General features: G+C 43.6%; 1 protein-coding gene across 1 annotated transcript in view; it reads right to left on the bottom strand.

Annotated features, from left to right (window-relative positions):
* Nucleotides 1–23,911, bottom strand: part of LOC142209167 (phospholipase A2 inhibitor gamma subunit B-like) — a 56,869-nt gene extending 32,958 nt beyond the window's left edge. The window contains exons 1-4 of the mRNA XM_075278099.1: nt 23,860–23,911; nt 21,206–21,319; nt 20,978–21,121; nt 11,500–11,649 (exon numbers count right to left, since the gene is read on the bottom strand). Of these exons, the coding sequence (XP_075134200.1) occupies nt 11,500–11,649; nt 20,978–21,121; nt 21,206–21,319; nt 23,860–23,911 (460 nt within the window). The remainder of the gene's footprint in view (nt 1–11,499; nt 11,650–20,977; nt 21,122–21,205; nt 21,320–23,859) is intronic.
* Nucleotides 23,912–24,676: the final 765 nt, after the last annotated feature.

The raw sequence follows: 24,676 nt of genomic DNA, 5'->3' as shown, positions 1-24,676 counted from the left end.
CATTCACCCAGTGTGCCGTCAGTGAAATGTAGCGTCCCTGTCCGCATGCACTTGTCCACGCGTCGGTGGTCAAGTGGACCTTTGTGCAAAGCGCGGAACTAAGGGCCCGCCTGATGTTGAGTGACACGTGCTGGTGCAAGGCGGGGACGGCACACCGGGAGAAGTAGTGACGGCTAGGGACGGCATAGCGAGGTGCCGCAGTTGCCATCAGGTCCAGGAAGGCGGGAGTTTCAACAAGCCGGAACGCCAACATCTCCTGGGCCAGCAGTTTAGCGATGTTGGCGTTCAAGGCTTGCGCGTGTGGGTGGTTAGCAGTGTATTTCTGCCGCCGCTCCAATGTCTGAGAGATGGTGGGTTGTTGTAAAGAAGCGCCTGATGGTGCCTTTGATGGTGCAGGAGAAGGAGATAAGACAGGAACAGGGGAGGATGAGGGAGAAGTCAACAAAGTGGCGGAGGCAGATGAAGTGGTGTCCTGGCTCGTCCTCTGGAGTGCATCGCCAGCACAGTCAGCAGTGGCAGTGGCAGAGGCAGAGGCAGTGGCAGAGGCAGTGGCAGTGGCGTGAACGGCAGTCGGCCTTTGTCCTGCCATTGCTGCCTGCCACTGATTCCAGTGCTTGGATTCCAAATGACGGCGCATTGAAGTGGTGGACAGGTTGCTCTTCTCAGAGCCCCTAATCAATTTCGAGAGGCAAATTGTGCAGACAACACTATATCTGTCCTCGGCGCATTCCTTGAAAAAACTCCACACCTTCGAGAAACGTGCCCTCGAGGTGGGAGTTTTTCGGGGCTGGGTATGAACTGGAACATCTTGGGAGATTCCGGGTGTGGCCTGGCTTCGCCTAAGCTGCTGACCTCTGCCTCTGCCTCTAGCTACCCTTTTTGGTGCTGCACTTGCCTCAACATCCACACTACTTTCCCCGCTTGACATCCCCCCTGTCCAGGTCGGGTCAGTGTCCTCATCATCCACCACTTCCTCTTCCAACTCCTGTCTCATCTCCTCCTCCCGCACAATGCGCCGGTCAACTGGATGCCCTGACGGCAACTGCGTCACATCATCGTCGATGAGGGTGGGTTGCTGGTCATCCACCACCAAATCGAACGGAGATGGAGGAGACTCTAGTGTTTAAGCATCTGGACACAGATGCTCCTCTGTTAGGTTCGTGGAATCGTGACGTGGAGAGGCAGGTTGAGGGACAATGAAAGGAGCGGAGAACAGCTCTGGGGAGCAGGGACATTTGGGGTTATTGTTCTGTGAAGCTTGGGAATTTTGGGAGGAAGGAGGACAAGACTGTTGGGTAATAGGAGGAGAGGAGGCAGAGTCTGACTGGCTGCTGGACAATGTGCTGTAAGCGTTCTCTGACAGCCATTGCAAGACCTGTTACTGGTTCTCGGGCCTACTAAGGTTTGTACCCTGCAGTTTAGTTAATGTGGCAAGCAACCCTGGCACTGTGGAGTGGCGCAATGCTTGCTGCCCCACAGGAGTAGGCACGGGACGCCCTGTGGCTTCACTGCTACCTTGCTCCCCAGAACCATTCCCCCGACCTCGCCCACGGCCTCGTCCACGTCCCTTTCCGGGAGCCTTGCGCATTTTGAATTCCCAGTTAGAAATTGGCACTATATACCAGTAGTAAAAATTGTGGGTGCACGTAACCCCAATATATTCTTTGAATTCCCAGTCAGAAACTGGCACTGTATACCAGTAGTAAAAATTGTGGGTGCACGTAACCCCAATATATTCTTTGAATTCCCAGTCAGACAATGGCACTATATACCAGTAGCAAGAAATGAGGGTATTTATAACCCCAATATATTCTTTGAATTCCCAGTCAGACAATGGCACTGTATACCAGTAGTAAAAATTGTGGGTGCACGTAACCCCAATATATTCTTTGAATTCCCAGTCAGACAATGGCACTATATACCAGTAGCAAGAAATGAGGGTATTTATAACCCCAATATATTCTTTGAATTCCCAGTCAGACAATGGCACTGTATACCAGTAGTAAAAATTGTGGGTGCACGTAACCCCAATATATTCTTTGAATTCCCAGTCAGACAATGGCACTATATATCAGTAGTAAAAATTGTGGGTGCACGTAACCCCAATATATTCTTTGAATTCCCAGTCAGACAATGGCACTATATGGCAGTAGCAAGAAATGAGGGTATTTATAACCCCAATATATTCTTTGAATTCCCAGTCAGACAATGGCACTGTATACCAGTAGTAAAAATTGTGGGTGCACGTAACCCCAATATATTCTTTGAATTCCCAGTCAGACAATGGCACTGTATACCAGTAGTAAAAATTGTGGGTGCACGTAACCCCAATATATTCTTTGAATTCCCAGTCAGACAATGGCACTATATACCAGTAGCAAGAAATGAGGGTATTTATAACCCCAATATATTCTTTGAATTCCCAGTCAGACAATGGCACTGTATACCAGTAGTAAAAATTGTGGGTGCACGTAACCCCAATATATTCTTTGAATTACCCGTCAGAAACTGGCACTATATGGCAGTAGCAAGAAATGAGGGTATTTGTAACCCCAATATATTCTTTGAATTCCCAGTCAGACAATGGCACTGTATAGCAGTAGTAAAAATTGTGGGTGCACGTAACCCCAATATATTCTTTGAATTCCCAGTCAGACAATGGCACTATATACCAGTAGCAAAAATTGTGGGTGTATATAGCCCCAATTCTATTGCTAGGGGACTTGCAGGGTATTTCTGAGGTGAAGGTGGGGGGGCACACCGTTGGAACGGTGATTTGGGGTGTATATATGGGGTATACGGGAATACACTGTCAGTGTGTTCCATTCAGGATCCTGGGAAAGCTGGGTTGCGGCGATTGAGCCCGTCAGTGCCACGTTACACTGACAAGCTTCTCCCTGGAATTTAGCTCTTATAAGAGCTGTTGGTTGTCTTCTCCTTCCTATCCTAGCCTGTCCCTGCCTACCCAGAATCTAAGCCCTAGCTAGCTGGATGGAAACCTCCGTCCTCGGTGAATTGCAAGCTCAGAATGACGCGAAGCTGGGCGGCGCTGTTCTTTTAAATTAGAGGTCACATGTTTTCGGCAGCCAATGGGTTTTGCCTACTTTTTTCAACGTCACCGGTGTCGTAGTTCCTGTCCCACCTACCCTGCGCTGTTATTGGAGCAAAAAAGGCGCCAGGGAAGGTGGGAGGGGAATCGAGTAATGGCGCACTTTACCACGCGGTGTTCGATTCGATTCGAACATGCCGAACAGCCTAATATCCGATCGAACATGAGTTCGATAGAACACTGTTCGCTCATCTCTAGTAAAGAATAGTTGGCCGAACGTCCACAGAGAGGATTACTGACAAGTAGAAGGACCACCCCTATGCGTTTCGCCACATAAATTGGCTTCCTCAGGAGGTGACAATTGCATAAGGCAGATGGCGTCCTTATATAGGAGAGACGAGTGGAGTTGGCGCGTCTCCGCTGCGATGACGTCCCGAGGAGCCGGAAGCGTCTGTGCGCATGCGCCGGCACTGTCATCAGACGTGCCGATCACGTGCACACCAGAGCGAAACCAGGTCACATGATCGGGAGATCAGAGCACAGCGGGTGCGCGCGCATCATCTCAAAAAGGTAAGTATAATAGATAAAGGAACGGAAACAAGGATGTGGCAGCCAGGAATGAAACAATGTAACCAGCCATGCACTTATATTGATCAAATACCATAGTGTCACTACAAAGTGATTATGTGTAATAGCAAATAAATACATATGTATATATATATAACTATATATATATACATATATATATATATATATATATATATATATATATATATATATATGGACAACGCTGAAGATTCAAACGAGAAAGCACAACAATGAGAACAAGATATTACATTTATAATTACATTGTGCTAATTAATAAATAAGAAAATCGTTGCTCAATGGAAAACAGCATATATGCTAATTCCCAATGAAGAATACCTTCGGTCAATCATAATATAGACACCGATGGAAAGAAGACTGTTGTCCATATATATATAACGAATAATAACTAATGGTGTGAAAAAATACAATATTAAGTGTAATGACCAACAAAAACGTTGATCAAAACAATAAGTGACAAAAGTGAAAAACACAAGATTTTTAAGACAGTGAAATACTCACTGATAAAAAATAAACAATACACAAAGTGACAAAAGTGTTACATGAGACCATTCAAGACCAAAGTGATATATATCTGTATCAAAACCATATAAACAAATATATTTCTTTAAAAGAATAAAGAATTTATTTATTCAAATAAAAATAAAAAAATATAAAAAATAAAAATAAAAAGTGAAAAATAAAAAAATCAAAGTAGATGCCAAGAAATGCCGAAGAATCAACTGCCAGCACAAAATGATGATCATCCTGGACACCAAAAGCTCCTCGTCTCACAAAGTCATACCACAATCTACAAAAAATAATAATAACACAAGTAAGAATATAGGAAAAATACAGAAAAAACAAAACATGACAGTGATGACAGTGCCGGCGCATGCGCACAGACGCTTCCGGCTCCTCGGGACGTCATCGCAGCGGAGACGCGCCAACTCCACTCGTCTCTCCTATATAAGGACGCCATCTGCCTTATGCAATTGTCACCTCCTGAGGAAGCCAATTTATGTGGCGAAACGCGTAGGGGTGGTCCTTCTACTTGTCAGTAATCCTCTCTGTGGACGTTCGGCCAACTATTCTTTACCTTTAAACAATATGACTACAGGTATTTAAAACGTTATCATCTATGTTTGTCTAGCTTTGTGTTTGCCCTGGTGAAGTGTGACTTCTGACATGTATAGTCATGTGCAATAGCATTGTTATTACTTCTTCCATGGCGCTGTAGCTATTATAGCTTATTATACCTTTCACACTTCCTCTGAGACATTTTTTGTATTGTTCCCTGTAAGTTACAGGGTTAATTAACATTAGTATATACTGCTGTGACTGTGTGAAAAGTCTTATTTGGGGTGCATGATTACATCTTTATACATGCTACTCAGTGGGTATCTTCCACTATTGATACAACAAAGCTTTGACATCATTATTATTGATATTTTGATTATAGTTTATCTGAACGTCTTCATCTTGTATTCTTTTGTGTCTTTTTTTCGTATGTATTTGGCAATATCCATCTGCCCTGCTGTATTAATTGTTTTTATGGTATTTATTTACCAAATATTTCAATAAAAAAAATTTTGATATTTTTATATATACATTTGATCTGATTGGTTGTTTGATTTAGTTGACTTGTGCTTTTTCCGTATTATGTGCTGAACCATTTTTTCAAGCCATAGCTCATTATGTGAGGCAATTGTTTATGGTCTACTCACTCCAAGGGCCAAAAACATTGCTGGGGCAAGGCTCAACTAACCTCAAGGGCCAAAAACACTGCTGGTGAATTTTGTTCAGTTCCAAAGGACTCTGTGTTTACATTTGGCTCAGTCGCAGCTCCAGGACAGGCCTTTGAAGGCAAGGTTTCCTTTAGTGGCTCCATCTCAGTAGGATGATAATGATGAAGCTTGGTTAAATCTGGTGTCGGAAGGGAAAGTGGTTTCTGATCTACAGCTAAAGTACTGGAGCATGTTGTTTGGACAATTAACACCTGATCAGAACCCTGTATAGGTAATGTAGAGTCCGATATTAGAGGACCATTACCGCTAGTATTGGTTGCAGCCAATTCTCCCCCTTTGTGGACCTCTAAATAAAAGTTACTCCCAGGACTTGATGCCAAAATGTTATCAATTTGACACTCAAAATGAAGGTTAATGTCTGGGTCCTCAGTCCAATCCACTGCATCAATCGCACACAATGAGAGTGATGGTTCTAGAACCACCGTTTTAGGGCTAAGAATTTTAAAGGGGCTAACACTCTGCTGGTGCAAGGCTTTACTCACTCCAAGGGCCAAAAAAACTCTGCTAGTAAAAGGTTGAAGTCACCTGAAGGGCCTCAATCTCTGCTGGTAGCTCAGCTTAAGGGCCTGGAACTTAATTTGGAAGGGCTCATGTTAAGGGACAGAAAAGTGAATTATTGAAGGTCTTACCACATCTCTCACACACACACACACACACACACACACACACACACACACACACACACATCCACAATGACAGATCAGGGTGGGGACTGTTGGATTTCCCATTGCCTATTCCATCTGTGGTTGTCATGGGCAACGTGATTTAAAGGGGTGCTTGATAATGTTTCTTTAGCTTAAAATTTGGGTTTCTGTCCATCCAATTGAGGAGAAAAAAAGGTTTCCAGGCATTTTTCCACTTTCATAGTGGTTTTTTTTTTTTTTTAATGTGGAAAGTGTGTAGTTGATAGGCTGTGATAGTGGGGTAAAACTGTGACTTGGCCTTGTTAGATGCCCCCAGACATGCTTCCCCTGCTGTCCCAGTTGCATTCCAGAGGTGTTGTCATCATTTGCTGAGGTGTTATAGTGGACTTGGTGATTTGGGTTGAGCGATCGTGTTCGGAAAAGATCAGATTCCGATCAACGATCTTTCTAGGTAGGATCAAGATCGGTGATTATTTCCCACAATGCTTTGCTACTGGCCAAGCATTGTGGGAAAAGCTAACAATGTTAGCCTTCACACTGAGTATACGCTCCGCTCATTCTGAGCGGAGTGTATACTCAGTTTGAAGGCTCCGCTGCAGTTCCATAGGAATGAATGGAAGCAGCCGGCACACAGCCTTAACCCCCTGCACGCCGGCTGCGTCCATTCATTCTAATGGGAGATTAGCTAACATCTCTAGTAGCTACTTACCTGCAGAGATGGCTGGTCCGGTGCCCGGTGTTCTCATTCTTCTTCACCTCGCTGTCCCCGCCTCTCAGGTTAGTGTTAAAGAGCTAGGAAGAAGTCAGGGCTTGTGGCTTAGGAGAGTGTGGGCGGGTACAAGGCAGGGAGAACAGGGGAGGCAGGGGGCAGCGAGGCGAAGAAGAACGAGAACACCGGGCACCGGACCAGCCATCTCTGGAGGTAAGTGGACACCAGGGGGGACTAAGTAGCCAGAGGATTAAAAAACATCCCTACACAGCGTAGATTCTAACAATTAAAGCGTTCTATTGTTAGATTCCATGCCGTATAGTGAATAGGATTGTTTTTAAAATCCAATCTCCGATTAGTAAAAAAAATCCCATTGACTTGCATTGGGATCGGAATTGGGATCGAGATCAGGTTCAAATGAAAAATGATCGGAAATCGGATTTCAAAATCGATCCTGAAAAGTCAAGATCGGCTCAACCCTACTGGTGACCCTCCTGAGTTGAATTGTGGTTTCCCCTGCAATGAACAGTTTTTCCCCATAGACTATTATAGGGTTCGATATTCGTTTGAATAGTCGAATATTAAAGGGCTATTCGAAACGAATAACGAATATCGAATATACACCTAGCTTACAACAGGTATAGGACAGGAGATGGGAAAGGTAGATTGGGAGAAAATTAGTTGCAAAAAGATTATATATACAGATGGTGTATGTATACAGATGGTGTATATACAATCTCCAAGCAGTGGTAGATCTAAGTTTAGCTCTTATAAGAGCTGTTGGTGTAAGATTTCTACCTAAATAATTCTAATTGCTAGCTAACCCTGGTCGAACGTCTCTCCCTGTCTAATTCAGTCGCATCGGAACCGAATCTGAAACCCACTGTTCTTATAGAGTGGAGGTCACCTGATTTAGCCAGCCAATGACTGTGTAAGGGTTTTTTTCAATCCCTATGTTGTCCTAGTTTCTGTCCCACCTCCCTTGCATAGGTATTGGTGTAAAAAAAAAACGCCAGGGAAGGTGGGAGGGGAATACCCTAATATTCGATCGAATACCTACTCGCTCATCTCTAGAAATTAATACGGGGCAAAAAGGCCTGTAATTTTCTCCCTTCAACACACAGAGGCACATAAGACGCTTATTTTACTTATTCAAGTGTTTTCTACCACTCTCCCTAGTGTCTGCTGATGTCTCTCCTTGCACTAAGTACAATGGAAAATGCCTCAATTCAAGATGGCGGAGGATATTTATAGCGCTGTAACCTCACAAGATCGGCTGGCTGCTGATTGGCTGCACGCATTGCACTGTGGGTGATCCCATGTTCCTAGAGTTCCTTGGCCCATGTCCTAACTAGAGATGAGCGAGTAGTACTCGATCGAGTAGGTATTCGATCGAATACTACAGTATTCGAAATACTCGTACTCGATCGAGTACCACTCGCTGTTCGAATGTAAAAGTTCGATGCAGAACCAGCATTGATTGGCCAAATGCTATACAGTCGGCCAATCAATGCTGGTTCTTCTACTACCTTTAGAAGTCTTCTCCGTGCAGCTTCCCCGCGGCGTCTTCTGGCTCTTCCGGCTCTTCATTCACTCTGCCAGGCATCGGGCCTGGGCAGAGCCAACTGCGCATGTCCGCTTGTAGTGCTTGTAGTGCTTGTAGTGCGGGCATGCACAGTCGGCTCTGCCCAGGCCCGATGCCTGGCAGAGTGAATGAAGAGCCGGAAGACGCCGCGGGGACGCTGCAAGGAGAAGACTGCACGGAGGATCCAGCCCGACCCTCACTCGTGGACTTGGTAAGTATAATTTGATTGAATGTTGCCTACCCCTGAAATGAGCATTTTCCCCCCATAGACTATAATAGGGTCCGATATTCGATTCGAGTATTCGAATATTGAGGGGCTACTTGAAACGAATATTGAACCTTGGACATTTTACTGTTCACTCATCTCTAGTCCTAATGTGTGCAGAAGCCATTTTAGAAAAAAAAAATGCCATTTGTTACCACAAAGCGTGAGGGAATCTGGATTCATTGCAAATCGAATATTTCCAGTATTTGTAATAAAATTGGAAATTTAATTAAGTAAATTTAGAAAACAAATATATTTTTTATTAATATCTGATGATAGACCGGTTGAGAGCTACTTCTTGCCTGGTCTCAGCGGTCCCATCTCATCACCTTACCATGAAGTCACACAGAGACAACACATTGCTTAGTGAGTATTTATTGCCCTGTTTTGATTTTCACATCTACATTAAAAATCTTGAGTTGCCAGAATGATCTCCTTTGATTTCAGTATTTTTACCAGTTCAAAGGTTATATGGTTTGAGCCAACCCAATGGTCTACACGTTGTGGCCGCTCGTTGCCCTTCCCCAACAGTGTAGACCAAAAACATTACTTCATATTGACGCAAAAAAAAAAAAAAAACTCAAGCTCCCAACCCAAAGCCAAGAAATGATTTAGGTGTGTAATATCCTTGTATATCGAGACAAATCAGAGAAAATCATCAGATTGGAAGACGGCTGATTCATTCATTGATTCAGGGTCATTGAAGATTCCTGGACTGTGACGTAACGTCTAGCAGCTTATGTCTACCTTTTTCACTTCGTCAAACCCAATGTTGTCATAAGGGTTGACTTGGCAGGCAAAGGAATTACTGCAACCTTTCATGGATAAGTTACTCGTCCGCCCATCTGTAGACACAGAGACAAAAAATATCATTAGCTAAAATCTATTACACACAGCCCTGAGCGGAAGTTTTATGTCGGGAAGAAAGGACGCAATGTAAACCTGTTTTCAAAAACAGAAGTGTTGGGCAAAGTGGATAGAATTCTAGTAAATCTGATGTCCACTTTGTAGAAATAAATGTGCTGTGGACACGCTACAATTTCCAAAATTTTGGAAATTGCAGCATGTCAATTATACCGACAGAAACACCGGTGGCTTCCCTATGGGTATAATTACACCTGGCTTTCTGTGAAAAGCGCGGTTGTAAAAAACGCAATGTGTTGATGTTGCAATTTCTCCCACAGAGTTTTTGCGGCCTGCAACGTGGGGACTTAGGGCTAGTTCACACGGGCACAAAGGAGCGGATTATGGCGCATAATCCATGTCATAATAAGCCCACCCTCCCCCCACAATGGTGGTCTATGGAGACCGTTGGGCTACTTTTTTTCCGTGAGCGACATGTTGCCGCTCAAGGAAAAAAGAAGCAGGCTGCCCTTTCTCTAGGTGGATTCCGCGGTTTGCTGAGCCGTGGCGTCCACCTCCGGCAGCAGCCTCCGAAGTCGACCCATTCATTTGAGCCTGTTCCGGAGGGGAAAGCTGCAACAGTCTTGTCAGGCGGGTCACTAGCACTCTCGGTGCTAAAATCCACCCTTATGCCCCCTGTGTGAACTAACCCTTAATCTCAAAGGGGTTTTTCACACTGATGACCTAGTCACAAGATCAAATCAGTGTGTGACCTATGGAGGTCCAGCACATGGACCTTACACAGATCATCTGTTCTAGTAGTCTCCAGGTGCCGAAAGCTGCTAGTGGATGGGGAGTGCATGCAGCACGGCTCCCATACATATAGTACGACCAGAACCTCAGGCCCGCTCACTACATAGTGGTGGTTCCAGAGAATTGCAATGCTGCTTCTATTACTTGAATCAGTCAGTTAGCAGCTTGTGGCACAAAGAGACTACTAGTAAAGGTGACATATGTGAGGTCCATGTGTTGTACTCCCCACACAACACATACTGATTAGAGATGATCGAACACTAAAATGTCCGAGGTTCGAAATCCGATTTGAAAAGCCGCACACTGTTCGACTGTTTGAACGGATTTCGAACCCCATTATAGTCTATGGGGGGAAGTGCTTGTTTCAGGGGTAGGCAACATTTGATAAAATCATACTTACCAAGTCCACGAGTGACGGTCGGGCTGGATTCTCCTTGAAGTCTTCTCCTAGCGCAGCATCCCCCCATCTTCTTCCGGCTGGAATTCACTCTGCCTTGGCATCGGGGCCTAGGCAGAGCCGACGCCTGAGCAGAGCCGACTGCACATGCGAGGGCATGCCCGCGCATGCGCAGTCGGCTCTGCCTAGGCCGGATGCCTAGGCAGAGTGAATTCCAGCCGGAAGACGCCGCGGGGACGCTGCACGGAGAAGACTTCTAAAGGTAAGAGAAGAACCAGAGTTGATTGGCCGACTGTATAGCATTCTGCCACTCAACGCTGGTTCTGCATCGAACCTTACATTTTGAACAGCTAGTGGTGTTCGATCGAGCACGGGTATTTCGAATACCGTAGTATTCGATCGAACACCTCCTCGATCGAACACTACTCGCTCATCTCTAATACTGATGACTTATCCTGAGGACAAAGTCATGAGTAATAAAATTTAGTCTAGGGCTAGAAAACCCCTTTAATAGTTTATCGTTGTCTATTAACAAATGCAAACTGAATAAAGAAAAGAAAAATGATCCTAGACTTGATCCAATCCTTCTGTGCATTCCTGTAGTCACAGACAGACTGGATGATGATGAGATCAGGGCTATATCTGTGGGGGCCGTGTCATCACTTCCAGGACTCCTCATCCAAGGAACAAAGGTCACGCCAAATATTAATGGGATTTATGTATTTTTTTTCTTTAATTTTCTTTCCTTTTTTTGTTAATTAAAAAAAATAAACTATTATTTCTATATTAATATTTGCTCACCTGGAGTCTTCAGTTCTACCTTATAGTTGAAGCATTGGTCCTGGGATCCAGTGCAGTTCATCATCTTGGTAGTCACACATTCCTTGGTAGTGCCGTTCAGGAAGCAGGATGGACATTCTTTATTATTTCGTGTTAAATTCTCTTTAGGAACTGGAGAAATAAATACATTTTATATTTTTTTAATTCATGATCAATATAATTTGCTAATGTCTTTCCAATACTTTGTTACCTCTCCTCAGTTTATCTTCTCACGTCCCCAATGTTATAATCCAGTGTCTTTGGCTCCTTGGTGAAGGCAAAATCATCCATTGACTTATTTAAGGTCACCCCCCTCTGTGACGTCAATATTCCCTAATAAGTTATAGGATTTGGAGGTAAGTTATATCTAAACTTTTACTACTTCTCTCCACTTACACCTCAAAAACAACTTTCTCGTATGTTCTCCTTTCTTACCCCGGAATATACAAAGATGCTTTCCTCCCATACCCTTATCATCTTCCACCAAGGCACTACAATATCCTTATCTGTGACCCCCAGTTAATTCTTTTGGGCTCCTCCTATACAGTCTCACCTGTGCTGCCTGGTTAATCCACCGCTCTTCGTTATTCATCAGCCTCTCCCTTCTGACAATCCTTACACTGGCTGCCCATCACCCAACAAATTCAATTCAAGATATTAGTTATGGCAAACAAATCCATCCAGGCCGTAGCAGTCCCTGACATCTTACAGAAGACCGGAAGAGTCCCAAAGAGGACGGGGACTGGAGCTGAAGTCCAGGGGAAGTGAGTAAGACTGTTTGTTATGTTTACTATGTGGATGGCTACTATGAGACATCATACTATGTGGAGGGCCGCTATGGGACATTATACTATGTGGAGGGCCGCTATGGGACATTATACTATGTGGATGGCTACTATGGGACATTATACTGTGTGGAGGGCAACCATGGGACATTATACTATGTGGAGGGCAGCTATGGGATATTATACTGTGTGGAGGGCCGCTATGGGACATAATACTATGAGAAGGGCCGCTATGGGACATTATACTATTTGGAGGAAAGCTATGGGACATTATACTATGTGAATGGCTACTATGGGACATTAAAGTATGTGGAGGGCCGCTATGGGACATAATCCCATGTGAAGTGTAGCTATGGGACATTATACTATGTGGAGGGTCGCTATGGGACATTATACTATGTGGAAGGCAGCTATGGGACATTATACTGTGTGGAGGGCAACCATGGGATATTATACTATGGAAGGGCCTCTATGGGACATTATAGTATGTGGAGGGCCGCTATGGGACATAATACCATGTGAAGTGCAGCTATGGGACATTATACTATGTGGAGGGTCGCTATGGGACATTATACTATGAGAAGGGCCGCTATGGGACATTATACTATGAGAAGGGCCGCTATGGGACATTATACTGAGTGGAGGGCAACCATGGGACATTATACTATGAGAAGGGCCACTATGGAACATTATACCATGTGAAGGGCCGCTATGGGACATAATTCCATGTGAAGGGAAGCAATAGGACATTATACTATGTGAAGGACGGCTATGAAACATTATACTCTATGAAGAGGTTACTATGGGACAATATACTGTGTGGAGGCCATTGTGTGACATTTTTCTGTTAAAGGGATCTTTGGTGTGAATTGTGGGGAGCCTGATGCACATTGTGTCCTTAAAGGGGTTGTCCAGGATAAACTGATAATTATCCCCAGAGACACTTTCTGATAATCTGGTGACATTCTAAATCGGAACATCACCATCACTCTTCCTCCTCCCCTATCCCTGTAATACTTGCCAAGCCTTCCTGTGTCCAGGGAATGGGTCCTCCACCTCTTCCTGTCTTCTAGGCATGGGCGTAATAAGTTAGCTAGGGAGACGGGGAGGGTAGGAGGGGCTAGTAATGGGTGGGATTTCAAGGCTAAAAAGAGACAGGGAAGGGTGGGAGCTAGTAATGGGTAGAATTGCTAGTCAGTGAGGGTGGGAGGGGCTAGGTTTAGCGAGATGGAGCGTTTTGTAACAGAGTGAGAAAGAAGGGGGCTGAGAGAGAGGGAGTTAGTGCAGCAGCAGGAAGCTTCAGAGCATGAGGGTACAGCATCTAAACAAAGGCAGAGATTGCAGCAGCAACCAGAGATACCTAGAAATAAGTTCAAACACTGCTAAAAGGTAAATGGTTGTACTTATTAACCCATTACTAGCACTAACAGACCATTATGAAAAAAAAAAAAAAAAACCTCTGTCTGGAAAACACCTTTAATTTTCCCCTGAATAAGACTATACTCCATAATCACAAATTAAACTGGAAGACTCATCTTTTTAGAATAGTATACAGTACACAGTAACCCTACTGCCAATATACCACCATGTAAGCAACTGTTACCCTCACCTATTGTGTCCACCTACCTTCCCTTATACAGTCCTATGAAAAAGTTTGGGCACCCCTATTAATCTTAATCATTTTTTGTTCTAAATATTTTGGTGTTTGCAACAGCCATTTCAGTTTGATATATCTAATAACTGATGGACACAGTAATATTTCAGGATTGAAATGAGGTTTATTGTACTAACAGAAAATGTGCAATATGCATTAAACCAAAATTTGACCGGTGCAAAAGTATGGGCACCCTTATCATTTTATTGATTTGAATACTCCTAACTACTTTTTACTGACTTACTGAAGCACAAAATTGGTTTTGTAACCTCAGTGAGCTTTGAACTTCATAGCCAGATGTTTCCAATCATAAGAAAAGGTATTTAAGGTGGCCAATTGCAAGTTGATCTCCTATTTGAATCTCCTCTGAAGAGTGGCATCATGGGCTACTCAAAAAAACTCTCAAATGATCTGAAAACAAAGATTGTTCAACATAGTTGTTCAGGGGAAGGATACAAAAAGTTGTCTCAGAGATTTAACCTGTCAGTTTCCACTGTGAGGAACATAGTAAGGAAATGGAAGACCACAGGGACAGTTCTTGTTAAGCCCAGAAGTGGCAGGCCAAGAAAAATATCAGAAAGGCAGAGAAGAAGAATGGTGAGAACAGTCAAGGACAATCCACAGACCACCTCCAAAGAGCTGCAGCATCATCTTGCTGCAGATGGTGTCACTGTGCATCGGTCAACTATACAGCGCACTTTGCACAAATAGAAGCTGTATGGGAGAGTGATGAGAAAGAAGCCGTTTCTGCACGTACGCCACAAATAGAGTTGCCTGAGGTATGAAAAAGCACATTTGGACAAGGCAGCTTCATTTTGGAAACAAAAATTGAGTTGTTTGGTTATAAAAAAAGGCGTTATGCATGGCGTCCAAAAAGAAACAGCATTCCAAGAAAAACACATGCTACCCACTGTAAAATTTGGTGGAGGTTCCATCATGCTTTGGGGCTGTGTGGCCAATGCCGGCATCGGGAATCTTGTTAAAGTTGAGAGTCGCATGGATTCCACTCAGTATCAGCAGATTCTTAAGAATAATGTTCAAGAATCAGTGACGAAGTTGAAGTTACGCCGGGGATGGATATTTCAGCAAGACAATGATCCAAAACACCGCTCCAAATCCTCAGGCATTCATGCAGAGGAACAATTACAATGTTCTGGAATGGCCATCCCAGTCCCCAGACCTGAATATCATTGAACATCTGTGGGATGATTTGAAGTGGGCTGTCCATGCTCGGCGACCATCTAACTTAACTGAACTTGAATTGTTTGTCCAAAATACCTTCATCCAGGATCCAGGAACTGATTAAAAGTACGGGAAGCGACTAGAGGCTGTTATCTTTGCAAAAGGAGGATCTACTAAATATTAATGTCACTTTTCTGTTGAGGTGCCCATACTTTTGCACCGGTCAAATTTTGGTTTAATGCATATTGCACATTTTCTGTTAGTACAATAAACCTCATTTCAATCCTGAAATATTACTGTGTCCATCAGTTATTAGATATATCAAACTGAAATGGCTGTTATAAACACCAAAATATTTAGAACTAAAAATGATTAAGATTAATAGGGGTGCCCAAACTTTTTCATAGGACTGTAGATTGTAGGCCTGCTGGCAGAGTCCTCTTTGCTACTTGTATCAGGTTTGTCCTCTAGTTAGCTTTGTGTTTAATGTACTTGTTACTGTACTAGGTGGATAAACCCCCTCACAAATGTGTATGGCACAATAGAATTAATAATTAGAGATGAGCGAACACTAAAATGTTTGAGGTTCGAAATCCAATTCGAACAGCCGCTCACTGTTCGACTGTTCGAACGTGTTTCGAACCCCATTATAGTCTATGAGGAACATATACTCGTTAAGGGGGAAACCCAAATCCGTCTCTGGAGGGTCACCAAGTCCACTATGACACCCCAGGAAATGATGCCAACACCTCTGGAATGACACTGGTACAGCAGGGGAAGCATGTCTGGGGGCATCTAACACACCAAAGACCCTCTATTACCCCAACATCACAGCCTAAGGCTCCATTCACACAGAGTAACTCCAGGCGTTTTTTGTGTGTATTTTGTGTGTATTTTTACAGCCGTAAAAAGCAGTCTCCATTGAGTTCTATAGTAAAATGCTGGCGTTTTTTTACATCTGTAATTTTACGTCCGTAATTTTATGTCCATAAAATTACGGACGTAAAAATACAGGCGTATTTTACTATAGAACTCAATGGAGACTGCTTTTTACGGCTGTAAAAATACACACAAAATACACACAAAAAACGCCTGGCGTTACTCTGTGTGAATGGAGCCTAACAACTACACACTTAACACATTCAAAAAAACCTCTATCAAAGTGGGAAAATACCTGGAAACCTTCTTTACTCCCCAAATGGATGGACACAAATCCCAATTAAAGCTCAACAAACATTAACAACCACCCCTTTAAACCACGTTCCCCATGACAACCAAAGATGGAATAAGCAATGGGAAATCCTTTAGTCCTCACACTCAACTGTCATTGTGGATGTGTGTGATGTGGTAAGACCTTCCAAAATTCACTTTTATGGCCCTTAACGTGAGCCCTTCAAAACAAAGTTACAGGACCTTAAGCTGAGCTACCAGCAGAGATTGAGGCCCTTGGCATGAGTAGAGCCTTGCACCAGCAGTGTTTTTGGCCCTTGGAGTGAGTAGAGCCTTCAAAATACAGTGCTTTTGGCCCTTGGAGTGAGTAGAGCCTTGCACCAGCAGTGTTTTTGGCCCTTGGAGTGAGTAAAGCCTTGCACCAGCAGAATGTTAGCCCCTTTAAAACTCTTTGCCCCTAAAACAGTGGTTCAAGAACCATCACTCTCATTGTGTTGGATTGATGCAGTGGATTGGACTGAGGACCCAGACATTGACCTTCATTTTGACTGTCAAATTGATAACATTTTGGCTTCAAGTCCTGGGGGTAACTTTTATTTAGCGGACCGCAAAGGGAGAGAATTGGCTGCAACCACTACTAGCGGTAATGGTCCTCTAATATCGGACTCTACATTACCTATTCAGGGTTCTGATCAGGTGTTAATTGTCCAAACAACATGCTCCAGTACTTTACATGTAGATCCAAAACCACTTTCCCTTCCGACACCAGATTTAACCAAGCTTCACCATCATCATGCTGCTGAGATGGAGCCACAAAAATGAAACCTTGCCTTCAAAGGCATGTCCTGGAGCTGCGACTGAGCCAAATGTAAACACAGAGTCCTTTTGAACTGAACAAAATTCACCAGCAGTGTTTTTGGCCCTTAGGGTGAGTTGAGCCCTAAGTTCTGCGCTTTGCACAAAAGTTCCACTTGACCACCGATGCGTGGACAAGTGCATGCGGCCAGGGATGCTACATCTCAATCATGGCACACTGGCTGAATGTAGTTGGGGCTGGGACCGGGTCGCAAACTGTGGCGGCCTGCCTTCTCTCCCCGCCCATTATTCCTGGCAGGAGTGCTGAAACACCACCCTCCTCCTCCTCCGCCGTTAAATGGACCCCAGCTACGAGCTGGAAATGCTGCAACACTGGCGTGAGGAGACGTCAGCAGGCCGTGCTGAAGCTCATCAGCTTGGGGGACAGACAGCACACTGCCTCCTGTGATGCCATCCTGGCTGAGATGGCAATGTTTTTTCCCCTGCTACACCTGGGGCCTGGCATTTTTGCACCTGTGATAATGGCCGGAACCTGGTAGCACATCTGGAGCTTGCCAGACTCAAACATGTTCCACACATGGCCCACGTTTTCAACTTGTTGGTGCAATGTTTCTTTGAAACCTACACCATTGTGCCTGATATACAGGTCAAAGTGTGGCCATTTTCGTAAGTGAGAAGTAGCCTCTGGGCAGAAAACATTCAGAGCACACTCCTCTCATCTTCGCACCGTTGGCTGGTGGAGGAAGACGAGGGGGATGGAGTGGCATCTGATGTCCCTGTCCCACACGAGGCTAGAGGGTGCACTTCAGTGCATCCCATTGCTTCACCACAGATAGTGTGAAGGGGAGTGGAAAATGGAGGAAATGGAGAGTGACCCTTGCAGTTGGGGGTAGCAAAGTCATGCCAAGTAACACACTGGCACACATGGCTGACTTGATGTCTAGTTGCTTTTCAAGAGTCAAACGCATACTTCACATCATGGAGAGCAAATAATACTGGATTTTTGAAAGCCTCGAACCCCGGTCTAGGTCTAATGTCTGTTCCTTTGTTATATTAGGGGAGAGGAAAAAAAAATTGCTAAAATGATGGGTTTAGCGTACATAGACTGACTATTAATGTGTATCCCACTTAGTGTTGGTGGGGTTACACACCATCACAACCTGGCTAAAACTTCTATAGCTGTTAATAAAGTCTACGTAACTTTACAGTATCCAAAAAGACAGCTGGTACTGACAGAGAGCAAGACAAATGTCAACAAAAGCTGTGAGCTCTGAATACCCACAGTGACTTTGGTGTCATTATAAGGGAGCGGGTGGTAATAAATAACTTGGCAGTGCCTAAAACCCAACAAGCTTACAACTATATTTAGATTAAGATACGCAAATGTCACTTTTTAGGAGCATGTCATGAGACAAGCTGATAAGATCTTCCTTTGTGCAGTGCTATTTGAAAGTTAATAGCTGCCTTCATTTTAGTTAAGAACAAGGTGCAGACAGATTAGAACATGTTGTCTTCATTGTCAGAATCCTCTATATAGGTAATGGTTTTTTTTGGCCGAGCTGTCCGGGAACGAGCTGGTGCAGCACTGACAACCTGGGTGAATATGGCAAGAGCCTGAGATGTAGGGTGAATGTATCCCCAAATTATTTTCGGAATTAACCCCTTAAGGACATAGCCCAAAAGTATGTTAAGGACCAGGCCTATTTTTTCAAAATTGACATGTGTCACTTTAAATGGCAATAACTTTGAGACGCTTTAACTTACACAAGTGATTTTGAGACTGTTTTCTCATAACACATTATACTTCATGTTAGTGGTAAACACTAATCAATATTTTTGTATTTATTTATTAAGAAAATAGGAAATTTGATGGAAATTTGGAAAAAAAATGCAATTTTCAAAATGTGAAATTCTCTGCTTTTCATGCAGATAGTTATACCACCCAAATATAGTAATAAATATTATCTCCCATATCTCTGCTTTATATCGGCATCATCTTTTGATTGTATTTTAATTTATTTTGGACGTTACAAGGCTTACAAGTGTAACAACGATTTTCCAGATTTACAAGAAATGTAACTATGTTTGTTTTTTTGTTTGTTTTACACACTTTATTTATAAAAAAAAACAAAAAAACTTTTTTACATTTGTGCTGTAAGCACACTAGAACCAGCGATCAGAGAGGATCACTGGTTCTATACTAACTATAGACTTGCAATACACGTGTATTGCAGTCTATAGAGGAAGCTAGATATGCAGATGCATAGACTAGCTTTCTCTCGTCCCAGCATCCAAGGGGTTAACCCTCCCCCCATCGGGGCTCGCTCCGATGGGGGGAGGGATTAAGGAGCAGTGTGTAGCTGTAAATTACAGCTCACACAGACTCCTTATGCAGCCGGCAGCATGCTTTATAGCCGGCCAAACCCCTAGGGTGCCATGATCACTATGGATCATGGCACCTTAAGGGTTAAACAGGGGGGTCGGTGCAATCACCGTCCCTGCTGCTACAGGGGAAGCCTGGCTGTCAGATACAGCTGGCCTCCCGTGGAGATCGCACGGGCTCTGCTTCTGAGCCCGTGCGATCTCCATCACGTACAGGTACGTGGGAATGCGGGAACTAACCACATTCCCTGACGTACATTGTACGTGATTTAGCGTTAAGGGGTTAACAGTCAGAACCTGGCACTATATGCCAATAGCAACAAATGAGGATGGTATGAAGGCCCCAATATATTTCAGGAATTAACACTCAGAACCTGGCACTATATGCCAATAGCAAGAATTGAGGGTGGTATGAAGGCCCCAATATATTTGGGGAATTATCACTGACAACCTGGGTGAATGTGCCAATACCCAGAAATTTCCCATATATGTTTGCCCAAATAATTTGGGGATTTCACACTGACAACCCAGGTGAATGTGCCAATACCCAGAAATTTTCCTTTTATGTTTGCCCAAATAATTTGGGGATTTCACACTGACAACCCAGGTGAATATACTAGTGTATACAAGTTAGGTGCGGGGGGTTGTAGGGGGGACACTGTCATACCCTATATACCCTTAATCCACATTGTATGGGCTGAGCATTTCAGTGTATACCAGTTAGCTACGGGGGGGGGGGGCACACTGTTAGAACATGGACTGAGGGTATATGGGCTGAGCATTTCAGTGTATGCCAGTTAGTTCCGGGGGATACACTGTTAGGACGTGGATTAAGGGTATATAGAGTACGTGGGAATACACTTTCAGTGTATCCCGCTTAGTATTATCCCCACTGCGGAGAGCTGGGTAGCGCTGATGCAGCCTGTGAATCCCACGTTAGCGTTAGTGGGTAGACACTGTGACATTATTTTTTTGATTCTCCCTTCAATGTAGCTCTTAAAAGAGCTGTTGGTTTTCTTCTCCTTCCCATCCTATCCTATCCCTGCCTAGAAGAATCTAATCCCTATCTAAATGGACGGAGACCTCCGTCTGTGACCAAGTGAAAGCTCAGAATGACGCGAAGATGGCCGCTGCTGTTCTTAGGAATCAGAGGTCACATGTTTTCGGCAGCTAATGGGTTTTTAGTATTTTTTTCAATGTCCCTGTTGTCGTAGTTCCTGTCCCACCTCCCCTGCGCTGTTATTGGTGCAAAAAAGGCGCCAGGAAAGGTGGGAGGGGAATCGAGTTTTTAGTCAGTTTACCACGCGGTGTTCGATTCGATTCGAACATGGCGAACAGCGTGATATCCGATCGAACATGTGTTCGATAGAACACTGTTCGCTCATCTCTATTAATAATGTAATAATAATAATAATAATAATAATAATAATAATATTAAAATGCTACTTATTCTCCTATATTTCACACCTACGCGCAAATGTGTCATTGTTGCATAGAGGTCCTTTGCAGCAATTTGCTGTGAATCGGTAGTTCATTTCGTCCTGGGTTGCCATGCCTGTGTTATTACACACATCGGTGCTACAACCTTTAAGCATTGAGAGCATTGTATTATTACCTACAGAAGAAGAAAACTGATGTCACAAAACCAAAAAATGAAAAGCTGATACTTTTGTTAAAAGAAAAAGTGAGTTGTACTCACCAACTTGAAACTTTTGATAACAGCTCATGCACGTATCTCCCATGCATTCTACCTTAGTTGTATTACATGTCGTGGAGTTAAAGGACGCACACGAGAAACATAGAATAGAAAAAACTGGAAAATACAGAAAAAGGATTCAGTGATTCAGTTTGGGGACGGACAAAAATAAAAATGAGGTCACTCACGAGAACCACAATATTCATAATCATAGTCACCAAGACCCCGGACATTGGTGATCGGTAACTTTATTACCTAATAGTTTTGGCTCATGGTCTTTCCTCATGATACATGCCATATTTTTGGTTTCATGATTATTTTTATTTTTATATTTTTACTTTATTTTATTGACTATGGAAAGACGACTCAATCGCCGCTTATATTTTAAGGGATAAACCTTTAGGAAGCCTCCCTTAAAAGGTAAGGACTAGAGATGAGCGAACAGTGTTCTATCGAACACATGTTCGATCGGATATCAGGGTGTTCGCCATGTTCGAATCGAATCGAACACCGCATGGTAAAGTGCGCCAAAATTTGATTCCCCTCCCACCTTCCCTGGCGCCTTTTTTGCACCAATAACAGCGCAGGGGAGGTGGGACAGGAACTACGACACCGGGGGCATTGAAAAAAATTGGAAAAAGTCATTGGCTGCCGAAATCAGGTGACCTCCATTTTAGACGAATAGTGGATTTCAAATCCGGGTCATATGAGAATGTGAACTTTGTGACTATGAGACAGGGATAGCTGTACAGGCAGGGATAGCTAGGGATAACCTTTATTTAGGGGGGAATGTTATTAAAAATAACTTTTTGGGGCTCTATCGGGTGTGTAATTGTGATTTTTGTGAGATAAACTTTTTCCCATAGGGTTGCATTGGCCAGCGCTGATTGGCCGAATTCCGTACTCTGGCCAATCAGTGCTGGCCAATGCATTCTATTAGCTTGATGAAGCAGAGTGTGCACAAGGGTTCAAGCGCACCCTCGGCTCTGATGTAGCAGAGCTGAGGCTGCACAAGGGTTCAAGCGCACCCTCGGCTCTGATGACGGAATTCGGCCAATCAGCGCTGGCTCTGCTAAAGGAGGCGGAGTCTAAGATCGCTCCACACCAGTCTCCATTCAGGTCCGACCTTAGACTCCGCCTCCTCCAGCAGAGCCAGCGCTGATTGGCCGAATTCCGTACTCTGGCCAATCAGCACTGGCTAATGCATTGTATTGGCATGATGAAGCAGTGCTGAATGTGTGTGCTTAACACACACAATTCAGCTCTACTTCATCGGGCTAATAGAATGCATTGGCCAATCAGCGCTGGCCAATGCATTCTATTAGCGTGAACTGAGTTTGCACAGGGGTTCTAGTGCACCCTCGGCTCTGCTACATCAGATTGCTACATCTGATGTAGCAGTGCCGAGTGTGCATCAGATGTGTAGTTGAGCAAAACTGACTCAGCACTGCTAAGTCTCTGCATTCGCATAGGAATGCATTGGCCAGCCTTCGGCCAATCAGCGCTGGCTCTGCCGGAGGAGGCGGAGTCTAAGGTCGGACCTGAATGGAGACTGGTGTGGAGCGATCTTAGACTCCGCCTCCTCCAGCAGAGCCAGCGCTGATTGGTCGAGTTCCGTACTCTGGCCAATCAGCACTGGCCAATGCATTTCTATGGGGAAAAGTTAGCTTGCGAAAATCGCAAACTGACAGGGATTTCCATGAAATAAAGTGACTTTTATGCCCCCAGACATGCTTCCCCTGCTGTCCCAGTGTCATTCCAGGGTGTTGGTATCATTTCCTGGGGTGTCATAGTGGACTTGGTGACCCTCCAGACACGAATTTGGGTTTCCCCCTTAACGAGTTTATGTTCCCCATAGACTATAATGGGGTTCGAAACCCATTCGAACACTCGAACAGTGAGCGGCTGTTCGAATCGAATTTCGAACCTCGAACATTTTAGTGTTCGCTCATCTCTAGTAAGGACTCCAAAAAGCCACCAATGGAAATGCAAGACATACAGTGGGTCCATATAAAAGACATCACTGCATGTGGAAGAGATGGGTCAAGGGAATAGGGGCACATTTATAAAACAATTTTCACAATATAAAAGTTTAATAGAAATCTTAAAAAAAAATGATGGTTCAAAAATTACATCCCCCCCACCCCCCACCCGGCCCCCTTTCCTTGGTCTATCTAGTCTGTCCTAATATTTTTTCCATTTTATCGTAGGATTGACATGGGACGACACTAAAGAAATGACTCTTTATTACAATGCAATGAAGCTGATAAGGTTTATGACTAATTGACCAATAATCCTGGGAACTATCGTCATCCTAATTAATTAGGCTGAGCGCCAGCAGTAAGGAGATGACACCAGACACACTATGTTGGTATTAGTTCCTCTCTAAATAGCAGAAGAGAAATGAAGAAAGATAACAATGTAAGTTTTCATATTCATTCCTGACTGGTATGGGACATCTCAATCAAACAGGAAAAAAAATTAAGCAACATTTACAAAATCTTGTATCTGATATTATCATATGCCTCAACCATGAAGCCAATGTGCAGTAAAGCCGGTGGATGTTCCTCAGTTCTTCTATGTGTCTATTATTCTCTCTATATAACTCTTCTATACTATTCTATACATACAATCCCATGTGAATACATTAGTGTTACCTGAGCAGACAAGAGCAGAGAACATGCAGAGCAAAGCAAGTAGGATCTTCATTGTCAGTGAATGGATGGCTTCTTGGGCTTCTGTGTCTTCTTCTCTTCTTCCTGCCATCTGCACACACAGATCATATAAATACTCTTCTGAAATGTAATCAAACTGTTGCATCATGGGAAAGATAAGATCTATCCAATAACTCTTGCCAGGAGACGTCACCTATTCTAAATTCCCCTAGCAGGACATTCTGCTCCTCTTAACAATGACTGAGGAACATGAATGGCCTCCAGCAAAGGTTCTTCCACCGTAAGACAATGGAGTAATGCCACGTAACACAAGGAGTCCATGAGAGTATCAGTCCATGTGATCTGACCAAAAAGAGAAGATCTGATGTGTCTTATTTTTGTTCATGCGATGTATAATTGTTATCTGAAATATCTTTTTTGAGTTGTTTTTGTTCTGTTTCGGTGCACAAGATGCTTATGTTTGGTATCAGGAACCTTAGTGTAAATTTCCAACATTACTAATCCATGTATTGTCTGTTGTATAGGTTGTAATGACATTTTATTCTTTTTTTGGGTTAACTTACCGTATTTTTTGGACTATAAGACGCACTGGACTATAAGACGCAGGTTTTAGAGGAGGAAAATAGGGGAAAAAAATTTTGAAGCAAAAAATGGTAAAATATTTAATATATGGGAGTTGTAGTTTTGCAATAGCTGCAAGGCCGCATTGACAGGTGACCCTGCAGCTGTACGGGGACCCATAGAGTGTTTTTTTTTTTTTTTTGCGGGGCCAGATGTGCTTTTTAGTTATACTATTTTT

This window comes from Leptodactylus fuscus, chromosome 6, assembly GCF_031893055.1.
Source record: "Leptodactylus fuscus isolate aLepFus1 chromosome 6, aLepFus1.hap2, whole genome shotgun sequence".
Classification (NCBI taxonomy): Eukaryota; Metazoa; Chordata; class Amphibia; order Anura; family Leptodactylidae; genus Leptodactylus; species Leptodactylus fuscus.
The sequence above is the reverse complement of the archived record's forward strand: the minus strand, read 5'-3'. Positions and strand labels throughout refer to the sequence as shown.